Genomic DNA, 12582 nt, shown 5'->3' on the forward strand with positions numbered 1-12582 from the left:
AATAAAATGTAGCCTAACTGGTGTGAAAATACACTTTATTGTTCATAAATTTGAACGCCAACAGTTTGATATTCATAGGCTAATAGTCAGTGTGGAAACAGAGTCAAAGTGACTAACAAAAAACACTCTCCCTTCAAACATGCACTTACACATTCCCACACATGTTCCCAGACACACACACACACACACACACACACGCACGCGCACACACACACACACACACACACACACACACACACACACACACACACACCAGTGGCGGTTCTAGACCACTTTTCCTGAGGGGCCAGTTGTTTTGTCAGAGGGGAACATTAAACCCAGATGAAAAATAGACAAAGATGATCGCTTTTAAAAATATATATCATGCCAAATAATAACACACATCCTTTAATACCATGATTTATATGTGTTTCAGTAAAAGTATTCAATATATTGTGAGTCCGGTTGTTGAGTCAAATGCTGTGTATGTGTTATGAGGGGGGGGGGGTGGCCACAGGGGGGACCAAGCTCAGTGTTACAGGGGCACTGGCCCCCGTTGGCCCCTACCTAGAACCGCCCATGACACACGCACGCACGCACGCACGCACGCACACACACACACATATTATTGTTGAGAATGTTTATGATTACGTCTAGTTGTTGGATATGAATATTCAGTAATCATGTGTTACATGTCGCATTGAGCTCTGTGATCAGGCGGCCGCTCCGCTGACTGGCCGATGTGCGTTGCGTTTAGGTGCGGTGCGCTCTCCGCTGTGCTGCTGCTGCTTCTGCTGCAGGGGGAGCGTGGGTTCACAGCCTGCAGTGCTGCGATGTGCGGTCGCTTTACTTGTCTCCTCGCTGCTCCCTTTCTCCACATCTAATCCCATTTGCAGAGCCACTGAAGACCAGAGGCATTAAGAGGGAGCGACCTCCATGCAGACGGGAGGTGAACCATTTTACACTGGGCGTCTTTGAAACTGAGGTGAGCTCCTTCATGTGATTTCAATGTATTAACAATAGGCCTGTATCGCCTGCCTTCTTTTTTTTTTTTTTTCTCGGTGTTTTCTTTTCTCTGGGTGAACATTTAACGGATAGCCTACTCTACCGGATAAAATCGAGAAGACAAGGAGAAGGGCATGGAAAAGGAGACACTGGACTATCGATTAAAGAGCCTTTCTCGATGTAATGATCTTTGGATTTGATCAGACGTGTTATAGCAATTAAGGAATGTTCAAGCTTTGTGCAATCTTATTCAGGACAAGGTTGGCTAATAGGCCTGTCTGAGAGATCGTGTCATATCTGCAGTCATGTATGCTCGCTGGTCCGAAATGCTGGACAAATGAATGCGTTACTGTGACATTATTCTAACGTTTGAGAATGATGGACGGTAAGGAGGAGTCCCTGATGCAGAACCAAAATGCGGCGATTTAATCTGAAAGAGGCAACATATCTGTAACGCGCACTTTGGGAGGGACCCATGGAGCTGCTGTACCCATAAAATACCGTCCATAGCTCTCCTTACCTCCTCATTGGCCTGTTTGTAGGTAAACGAAAACAGCTTGAGCTATACAGTTTAATTCTGATACGCCTATGAGCATTTATTTTCAATTTAGATAATCTCACATCATGTTTTACAATATAATACACCTAATTATCATTCTAAATGCATATCTTTGAAGCCATATGAAAATGGAAAAAGGCCAGAGCCACTACAGTGGTTTATTTAGTAAGTTTAACAAGACACAGGTCAAATCACATTGTTTATCATTACTCTAATGCTAAAGATACTAAGCATTGCATTATTCTTTTTGTTAGTAATTTTCTGCAGATTTGACTTGTAGCAGGGCTGAACAGCATTTTAGAATTATTGTTAAGGCTATCTATGGGGGTATGGACATACCATAAACTTGTGTATTATAATAAACACAAGATATGTATCTGGGTGTATCCTTCGTCACTGATAGAGCAGGAGTAAAAAGGTGCACTCCTGTGAGAGATGTGCTTTAGTCCAAAACAGCTCTGCTGATTGGCTGCTTATTGCTGATCCTATATATCCCTCTCCCCTATTGATTTTTTCCAATTTACTACATAACGTTGAATGTGTCTGCCCCCAACTTTAGAGGATTTCCCAAAGGGGATGTGAGACCATGCAAGCTGCTCCTTGCATGGTCTCATCATATCATATCATCATATGGATGGTGTCTTTATATGACAGTGGCTTTGCACAGTTCTGTAGTATATTCTTAATGATTATAGCTTGTGTGTTTCAATTTTATTCCTGCAATGTTTTGTTTTTCTTGTTTCCAGATGGGGAAGGCCCTCACTAATTTATGTGAATATCTACACAGTTTCTGGAGATGGAGGTGTCTTCAGAAAATGCCCTTTCACTGACTGGATAGAGGCAGTTGAGTATATCTTGTAAAGTTTATCATACATGTAGGGCTGACAGAAGAAAAGTGAATTAAACAGTCTCATCCTTTTTCGAGCTGGTTGCAGTTACCAGCGAACAGCATTTGCAGAGAACTTCATACAATATTTGACACAAGTGGGGGCAGCAGTGGCTCAGTTGTGGATTCGGTTGTTTCTCAACAGAAAGGTTCGGAGTTCAATCCCGACTCATTTGCTGAAGTGTCCTCCCTGCGAGACACTGAACCCCAAATTGCGTGCTGCTACGTCAACGGCGTGTAAATGTTTACAAATGGGATTAGTGAATACTTATGGACACTTACTGTGTGGATGTTGGGTAAATTGGAGAATGTGACATGCGGAGCAGAAAGTGCTTTAAGTTGTCTGAAGACTAGAGAAGTGCTCTATCCGTATGCACAAGTTATCAAATAGAATAAACCTGAATAGCCAGTCATAATCGTTATGTCACAGCAAAACAAACAGCCGTTTTATTCCATAATCTCAGGCTTTATTCAGGCATTAAACTTTATGAAACTATTGTGGCTGAATAAACATTAGAAGATCAATGTCTGTTGATTCTGGAGACAATTCATAGTAGCAGCAGTCCTAAACAAGCAGGCAAGCAAGCAAGAAAGGAAGCAAAAAAGCAAGAAAGACTTCAGTAGATGTTTGGTGCTTTGAGATCATTGTGTTTAGCTTCAGAAGGAAAGAGACAGAGCATTTCTCTGAGAAAGATTCCCAGAACAAATACTCAGCTCTTGTCACACAAACACACCAGAAATAGATTTTTGCTCATCACTTCTGAATGTTGGAGAAAGAGCTTATTATGTAGTAGTAGGAAACTTTCAGAGACATGCGTTCAGAGGCTGTTGCTGTGACAAAGAGGGAAGATCGAAGACAGATAGAGAGAAGAAAACAACCTCCTTGCTGTGAATCTGCTGTTGTTAAATGTGGGGAGATTTCCAGAGTAAACATAGTTAAGCAGCAGAGCACTCAGCAGACAGAACACTCAGGAAATAGGAGCCACAATGCTGATTGCTTGTTGTCATTCAGAATATTTTACGACTGAAAATGAAGTGCACCATGAATATGTATCATACCATCTACGCTTCGGCTCTTAATTGAATGAATGCTTTTACAGCCAGAGCTTTTTCCCCAGCTCTGGAGTCTTGATGGATTGCAGGACAGACTTTGTAAGTCTGTCAAAAAAATGATTATATAGTTCAGCCTAAGCTAATGGAAGGGCTTCAACAGTTAATCTTGCAGAAATGTTCAATACTTAATGCTTGTTCTTTTTTTTTATAATTCACTCTCTCTGTTTGCCTGGTAAGTGTTAATGTTCTGAGACATAACACAGAACATTGCATACCACTAATTGTTCAAACAGCGTTTGATTAACTTCAAAATGTACAACACTGAGTTCTGACAAACTAATCTGATTGGAAGAGGGGCATTCTATGTGTACAGATACAGAGTACAACAGCACTTGGACTTAAACTATACAAAACACTGCACTGCTTTTAATGAACATTACAGCAGATGGTTTAGATTGAGCAGTCACACGTGCCCCTAAAGCAACTGTCATAGACTCTTATTTCACTGTTTGTGTTAAAACATGAAAACTATGATTCTCCTCAGTACAAAGTAGCTGGTCTGCTGAAACATGTGGACACACTGTTTTGCAACAGTCAAGTTCTAGTCAGGTTGATGAAATTAAGTATGGGATTTAATAAACAAAATATAATACTTTTGTTGAATATTTGTTATGTGTAAACCTGTTGTATGAAATCACACTGGAGACTGTGCTGTTGTTCTACTTATCTGCAGTGACATACATATGTCCAAATCACAACAATGCTGATATTCAGAACAACAGCGCTCCCTGCCCTATGATACTGCATACGTTTTACACCGGAAAAAGGAATATGGATTATGTTGGTATGGTCGTATGGTAGGTGTGGACAGAAGGAAAAACTACATCACCTACCAAAGTCTTAATACTCCCCCATGTCTGTGACAGGTTTTAGGATGCGTTCCCTAAGAAAGACCGTGTTGCTCGCCATCCTGGTGTCTGTGGTGCTGGTACTGGCCCTACTGCATTCGTGGCCCACTCGGGCTTACCCCGCAGTGGATGTGTGGCAGCGTCCAGGGCTGATAGCAGAAAGACACCTGGAGGAGAGGCTTCCGGACCTAGACCACCGATTAGACCACATCCCCTTTCATGTGAAGGACAGTGTTGTTAGGTAGGTGAAAACAGATAGTTTTCTTAAACCACAGTTCAGCTTACACCTCATTTCCTCACACACTTAAACCTCTGATCTTTGCAGCTTGTTGGCACGTAATGGGTGTGTATGTGAGGGAGAGAGTGGAGGCGTTAACCTGCCCTTCGCCCAACTTTTATTCCCGAGGGTGTCAGCACACCCGCTACACACTGCCTTTGAGGCCTCTGAGCTGGAGGAGATGAAGAAGAGACGGGCCAAAGAATACAAAAGTTTCCAGAAAAGGTAATGATCAATTGTACATGTACGTTTTCTTTATCAGGTACGAATTCCAGTCATCTCTGGATCATTTCTAAGAAGTCCTTTATGTCCCTTTCTTTCTGTCAACCTGAAATAGTCCAGAACACATCAGCAGTGCGGCTTAGGGGGTCAAACTGGAATACTTATACAGCGACAGTGTCTGTGCTATTATTAGCTCCTGACGAATTTGGCAGCTGAAGTGTTTCCAAAGAGCCGAACAATTCTCCTGAATTTAAAGCGCACTTGCCGACCCTCTTCCAGTCCATGTTCCTGAATGAATGTTTTGATTAGGCTAAAGTAAGCATGTTACTGATGTGACATCTCCCCTCTCAGGTCACAGACACCTGCAGATGTTCTCGTGATTGCAGAGGCTAACAATCCCTTACAGTATCCAACACAGGGGGTGGAGGTACGACCCCTGAAAACAATCATCATCCCAGGTGAGACCTCAGACAGAGTGGGGCTGTTGAAAGTGGTTAATTTTGATGAATATTTGAGTAGATGATTTTATAAAGCATTTCCAACTAAAACAGCTAATAAATAATCAAACTTCTACAGATTTCCCTATTAGGAAAATGTTTCCGGTAAAAAAAAGAGTAGACATAGAGATTACAATGAAACAATGTAACCAGGAAAAGTAGTTTTTATTTTTTATTGCTGGGGATATGAGGTTGACTGAAGGCATACCAGTTGCTGTGTTATCTAAGTTTGTCATTTGTTGTCATGTTTTCTCAGGTTTGGCCTTACATGACCTTCCCAGAGACCACTACTCGGTAAGTATTTTAGTGTCCTACATCACCTAGCCTAACTCTGGCTATCTGCTGTCTTTGAATCCATCTGCTTTCTGTCCATCCATCTGCAGATAAACATCACTGCCACGCTGGGAACATTAAATGTAGCTGCAGAGGTTGACGGGGTGAAAATTAAAGGTGACGGTGAGATGCACATGACTCTGTCCAGCGTCGTCCTGCAGAACCTGAACCGACAGCTTCAGTTTGTCACATATACAAACACACTGTTCCACCCAAGCACTGCAGACACAGGTATGGCCTTAAAAAAATGTTCCTTTTAGCCCCATCTGCTTTCTGGACATTTATATTGATTCTTGCTTTAAGTGATCGGGGAAAGTGCATGCTATGAAAAATTAAATACCCATCTGATTTTCTGAAAATTCGTGTTCTCTTTCCGGCATCAAGTTATGAAAGGTAGATCTCCACCTTGATCATTTCTGTATCGTAAACCTGAAGCTGCAGCCATCAGCTGGTTAGCTAAGTAAACACAAACACAGTAACCAGGGAGAAAGAGGAAACTTGTTTCTGTACTCAGGAAACCAAATCACACCTACCACTTCTAAAGTTAGACTTTTTATATATCTTGGTGTGTACAGAAGTCAATAGAAAGCAAAATGTATTCGACAATTATATTTTAAAAAACATTTGTGTTCCTTTCTATTTTGCACAGTTGTCAGGCATCAGGCTAGCCCTGGCTGTAAAATAGTAAGACACATGAATTAATTTAATTATTACCCAGAAAATATTATTATTTTCTATGAACACAAGTTACAATGGGTTAAATTTGAGCCTTGAAGAAGAATTATGTCAACTTTAGTCAGATTAGGCTGGAGGTTTCCATCTGTATGGTAAGCTAATGCAGTTAGCTTAGTAAGCCAAGTCACAGAGGTCAGCTGTAGACCGGGAGCTGTTACAATAACACAAAATATATATTTTAAAGATGAGATTAAAGTCGCATGAAATTGATAAATTAATGAATATTTTGTTAATCGTGTCCCTTCTCAGTATTAAAATCTTAAAATCTTAGTAAGCTAAGCTATCTGGCTGCTGGATGTAGCTATATATTGATCAAATACTTGAGGTGGTGTTGTTCTTTTATCAGACATTTTGCGTGGAAGCAATAACGTATTTTTCCCAAAATGTGAAACTGTTGCAGTCAAGATTTAACTTAGTGATTTGACTCCAATTTATGACTCAAAAAAAACAAAACATCCAACTAACAAACCAACAAACAAAAACTCATAACTTGGGAGTAACAAAAAGATCCTATCTATAAATTCATTAAAAGTCGTATTTGTTTGGTCTTTTAGTGCAGTTTGATACAGAGGGTCATCAAGCTGTCTTCACTATCAAGATCCGTCACGGTGTAACACCCAAATTGTATAACACAGGATCCACAAGCGGTAAAGCACAACGCCTGCACATCAACACTGTAACAAAGACATGCAATTATTAAAACCATTGTGATTTCTGCATTTGAAATATTTTTATGTTATTTATTTTTAATGGTTGTTTGATCTTCCTTCCCTACAGAGTACAATGTCAGTGCACTTGTTACCATAGCTACAAAGACCTTCTTGCGGTATAATAAGCTACAAGATCTAATCAACAGCGTGAGAAAATACTATCCTACCGTCACCATAGTCATTGCAGATGACAGTGAAAATCCTCAATCCATCTCTGGGCCTTACATTGAACATTACATCATGCCTTTTGGAAAGGTAGGGGAGAAGGACAAAAAGAAGAAGTCATTTATTTCACATCTTTGTTGTCACTGTTTATGCTTCTTCTGTGCTCAGCGCTCTGTGTTGTGTGTCTCAGGGTTGGTTTGCTGGACGAAATCTGGCTGTCTCTCAGGTGACCACAAAGTACGTACTTTGGGTGGATGATGATTTCATCTTCACAGCCAACACCAAGCTGGAGAAACTGGTGGATGTTTTAGAGAGAACAACTCTGGACTTGGTGAGAAATGTACTGTTTGTTCTCTATGGTGGTTAGCTGTGTTGAGCTATCAGTCACATCAGTATTTGTGGTGTGTGTGTGTGTGTATCTAGGTGGGTGGTGCAGTGCGTGAGGCCACAGGTTACACAGCCACCTACAGACAGACTATCTCTATTGAGCCTGGGGAGGAGGATGGAGACTGTTTACACATGAGGAGAGGGTTTCATCACATCATTCAAGGCTTTCCAAACTGTGTTGTGACTGACGGGGTCATCAACTTCTTCCTGGCTCGCACTGACAAAGTGCAGCAGGTTGGCTTTGACCCGCGCCTCGCAAGGGTGGCTCACCTGGGTGAGTATGCCTCAGATTGAATTACTGTATATGCATGTTAAATAGACAGTATGCAACGCTATAAACATATAAGTGATATAGAATTGTGTACAGCGTGTTCTGGCATCTATTGCAGTCAATTTAACCAAATCACCAAATCCAGAAAATTGGGGATGCAAACTTTCATTCTTGATTATTTTTAGTTTTTAACCTATATTTTATATCTACCTCATACAGAGCTATGAAATTAACACACTTAACATTTTCTCAACAAGAGTCAAAGGGGAAATAATGCACTGTTTCATCTAAATTATTGTTACTTTACCTAAAACTGTCTGAAACATTCAAAACATTAGAAAAGTGATCTGATAACACAACTGCAAAATCCTCAACCCACAGTTCAAAACTAACTGTTCAAGTAACTCATTCCTTTAAAGATTTGAATCTTATTACAGTTTCTGAGCTAGTATCATATACCAATCTTAGACTGATACCAATATAGTACTATGAAATTTTCTTATCAGCAAATACAAGTATCCCAGCATCAGTGTTCCACTAAAATTAATCAAAACCCACGCTCTAGATTATTAAATTATTGAAAATGAAATGCCTTAGTAACCCTTCTTCTCCTAGTGTTAAGGTTGTTGAAATCTTTTTTAAATCTGTTTTCATGTTTATGGTTGCATCAGTCAAATATATTTATTTATACTATGTAGATTATTTCTTATGTCAGACATTAGCTTCTTTTAAATTATGTACTCTATGTTGTGTCTTTGAACCTTAAAGCATTGTATTGTAGCATGTATTTAATGGTTTGAAGAGAGGTTTAAGAAAGGTTGAAATTGGAGTTGAAATTAAGTGAATTTAAGATTTGGCTGAATTAGGATGTTTCTATTTTTCAGAGTTTTTCATTGACGGCCTGGGATCCCTCCATGTTGGCTCCTGTGATGATGTCATTGTCAATCATGCAACCAAAATCAAACTTCCCTGGGTCAGCCAATCGGAGAGCGACAAGATTTACGCAAAGTTCCGTTACCCGCCTGCCTCCTCTGATGCCACGCACACTAAAAACGGCCTGTTGTTCTTTAAGAACCGATTTCAGTGTTTGACTCATAATTAGTTGCCCTCCCCTTTATCCTGAGGGTTCCTCTGCTCCTCCTGAGTTGCCAAAGAGTTCTTCTCCATTGCGTCCAGTCAGATAAGATTTCAAATTAACACTTAAATTGACCTTTTCCTTAAAACCTGCCGAAGAGATTTCCAGTTTTACTGGATGTCTGACATGTATTCAGTCAGTGAAGAGGTCTGCAGGGAGCTACAAAGTTCTCAAACGCAGTCCAGAAGTCAACTTCAAAAAGTCAGGCTCCTTTCTAGTGCAGAAATGTTTCCTCTTGTTTACACAGACCCAGTTAGATTTAACCTTATCTTAATGAATTCAAGGTTTTGAAGTGTTTTTGCTTTTTGTCCATCAAATCTTATCTGGCTTTACATCCTTGAGTTGTTGAGCTTTGGGGAAACATGGTAGCGTCTTTACGGACAGATTCACTTCATTGATGTGAGAAGAGGTACATGTGTCCTACTTCAATTTGCACTATCATACAAGAACAAGCTTGGAAAAGAGCGTTTGCTGATGAGAACTCAGCCTTAGCAAGGACAAAAGGGACACTTGCCTAAAAGTGACAATCCTGTGCACACAGAGCATGGGTATCCTTTTCACCAATGCCACATGAAGAACGCATTCAGTACTTTTTTCACCAGTGGTACTCACGCTCTTTGTGCCAAAGGTTTGGCAACGGGCTTTGGAGTGTTTGAGCCTGTTTGTTTTATGGTTTTGCCTTTTTTTTTTTAACCCAGAGTCCTCTGAGTCATTTGACATTTTGTTCCTGAACTATTTCAGGACTATTTTTGTTCTATACTATTTGTCGCTTTCCCTGTTGCTTCAGCAAACATGTAAAGAAGAGTGGCGTTTTTGTCCTGCGTAGCTGATGGGAAAAGATGAAAGCGATTGCATCTTTACATGCTGCCTAAAAGAGAAGTTGAATGAACCAAAGTGCATGTTTATTTTCCTCATCATGAAGAAGAAAAGAGAGAAACAGATGCATTGAGTTGTGAAATGGAATATTGATGGTACATTGACACCTTGAAATACAGTTGAAGTCGGAGCATGGAGAAAAAACTGAGTGGCATCCAGTGGAACAAAGTAGACAAGACAATTAAACAAATCCTGGTTTAACTGCCGTCTCTGTGGCGAACACTCACGCCTGAAGTGATGATGCTGTTCTTTTATATCATGGCCTTTAGATGGCGCCCTTGTATCCCTCTCGTTTTTTTTTTCATTAGCAGAAGGTGCCACTGATTTACCTTCAGGTTTTTCTTAACTCTTAAGAGGGAGATTTTAAAGCTATTTTGTGTGATGTTTCTGTCATGGATTTTATGTATTCCTCTTTTCGTTTTATTTTGTTCATTAATATGCAGCATCAGCTCTGGTGACAGTAGTCACAACCAAACTTAATCAGTGACCCTAATAGAAAATGCTTTTGTGTAGTTGTGTGTTCAGAAATCTGTCTCATGTTAGGGTTTGTAACAGTAGACAGATCAATAGCTGAGCTGAAAACTTTTTTTTTTTTTAAAGGAAAAAAACACAATATTAATATTTGTTGTATTACACTGAAAAATTACTTGCCTGCTCCACCCAAACACACCGGTGTAAGTCATCCGATCACAGCATTTTATTTATTTATTTCAACTGTTGACAAATTAAAATGTATGTGCAAACATCTCTCTATTATTCCCAACAAAAAGAGGCTGTATGCTGGAGCACTGCATGGGGAGAAAACTGACGGACACAATCTAAGTCTATCATTGATCTTCAGGGCACATATACAGCTCCACAGGTGTAAGACAGGTTGTTACAGCAAAGGTGAAAGTGCATTTTTTTCACCAGATGTTGGGCAATGACACCAGACCTAGCTCTTTACATTTATGGAAAAAGTTTAGTGTCTTTTGGTTTTCACCTGAGTCATTAAGTTCATTTAATCTTTCATATTTATTCACCTTCTTGGCCATTATTTTTCTGATTCATGCCAACCAAATGCTGAACAAATGAAACCAAAAAGAAAAACAGTCACAAAAGATCACTGAATACAAAAAAAAAAAGATGAATAATTCTAACTTGGTGAACCGTTACACATCAAATTAAAGGCCAGACAACGTTTTGGTGAGCCCATTTAATGATTAATAAATCACTGTAGAACTAATACTGTTGGGAACAAAAGTTTATAATAAGGTGTTAAAGAGAAAGTGATTTCTTATTGCATTTGTAAATCTATTATTAAAAATAAAATCGATTTTTGTAGCACTCTTCAAAAATAAGTCACAAAGTGCTTTACAATATAAACAAGCATAAACGAGTAAAAAAAAAAATACACTTATCGACAAATAATAGAGGAAATCACTGGATTCTTTTTTTCTAAGTAAGGAGAAAGGAATGTCCTGATTTAGGTTCATTAGTTGAGCAAAGCAGAACTGAATCACTTTGGTCACTTGGGTATCAAAAGATAGCTCTGAAAGTTATTTGAGGGCATAGGGTACCCAGGACTTGCCCCAGGGGTTGCATGTAAACAGTGACTAATAGGGGACCCAGAATAGGCCCCTGGGGGACCTCATAAGAAAGAGGAACACAAGAGGAAGAAGAATCTCTGTGCATTAGAGAAAAATACCTGTTTGACAGAAAGTAAATAAACTAGCCCAGTACCGCACCCCTGATGTCAACAGTGTATTTCATAAGGCTAATTATTATGTTTTATATATATAAATTACACTATTTTTCATCATGGTCAATTTTTCTGTTTGAATAAACCCACCTTATCAGAAAAACCTTAAAGAAACTTTAACTATAACTTTACTGTTGTTCGTAAAGGCGGACTGCACGCAGTCTGTCAGCCTGCCACCTCCAATCAAAAACAGTTTAAATGAACACTAAGACTCAGACAGAATATGTCAAATGCCTCTGCTAAAACTCTCCTCCATCTCCTCCTGTTCAACCGCAATTCGCTGGCCATTGCATTAAATCTGCCAATATACATATGTATACATTTTTGTTTATTTAAAGTTTGATGTCAAGGCTGTGGAAAGAAACCTTGAATTAAAAAAAAAATTAATTAGATTTTGTAGGTATCTAATGATAAAATATAATTATATTTTCATTCAATTTAAAATCAATTCAATTTCAATGAATAGATGTACTAACTACAGGCCTGTCACAGCCCACAATGCAAGATCTCTTTTCCATTCATTGTCAAAGAATTTAATTCATGATTGCTGTGTAGACATAAGGATAATTTCTACAAATATACCTAATAATGTTTCTTAAATAAACTGTGCACCTTAGTTTTCTTAAATGTATCCACTAGAGGGCAGTAGATACACACAGGGTCTCGGTTCTGAAATCTATGTTGTCTCAGATTTGATTTATTACAGTTTCAAATATAATTTTGACATAAGAAATGAGAATGTGACCAAGCAACTCAGCTTGTTTTCAATCTTGAATAGTTTTGCTAAGAATGAAAGTGTGTAGGGGTTCAGACACATTTGTGGTTTCCTGTAGTGACTTGTGA

At 39.2% G+C, this 12582-nt stretch overlaps 1 protein-coding gene across 1 annotated transcript; it reads left to right on the forward strand.

The window, feature by feature from the left end:
• Nucleotides 1-629: 629 nt before the first annotated feature.
• On the forward strand, nt 630-10741 carry b4galnt1b (beta-1,4-N-acetyl-galactosaminyl transferase 1b). Its single transcript, XM_020646830.3, has 12 exons — nt 630-964; nt 2290-2386; nt 4409-4631; nt 4716-4892; nt 5241-5347; nt 5643-5680; nt 5770-5950; nt 7009-7101; nt 7232-7419; nt 7520-7660; nt 7753-7990; nt 8872-10741. Exons 3-12 carry the CDS (start codon nt 4417-4419, stop codon nt 9087-9089), a joined length of 1596 nt encoding a protein of 531 aa, XP_020502486.1. The 5' UTR covers nt 630-964; nt 2290-2386; nt 4409-4416; the 3' UTR covers nt 9090-10741.
• Nucleotides 10742-12582: the final 1841 nt, after the last annotated feature.

This window comes from Labrus bergylta, chromosome 5, assembly GCF_963930695.1.
Source record: "Labrus bergylta chromosome 5, fLabBer1.1, whole genome shotgun sequence".
In the NCBI taxonomy this organism is placed as follows: domain Eukaryota; kingdom Metazoa; phylum Chordata; class Actinopteri; order Labriformes; family Labridae; genus Labrus; species Labrus bergylta.

Excerpts from the sequence above, each read along its gene's own strand:
- b4galnt1b (XM_020646830.3), top strand. The coding sequence starts at position 4,417 with ATGCGTTCCCTAAGAAAGACCGTGTTGCTCGCCATCCTGGTGTCTGTG. Across the intron at positions 7,661-7,752 it reads AGAGAACAACTCTGGACTTG|GTGGGTGGTGCAGTGCGTGA; the intron begins GTGAGAAATGTA and ends GTGTGTATCTAG. Across the intron at positions 7,991-8,871 it reads CGCAAGGGTGGCTCACCTGG|AGTTTTTCATTGACGGCCTG; the intron begins GTGAGTATGCCT and ends TCTATTTTTCAG.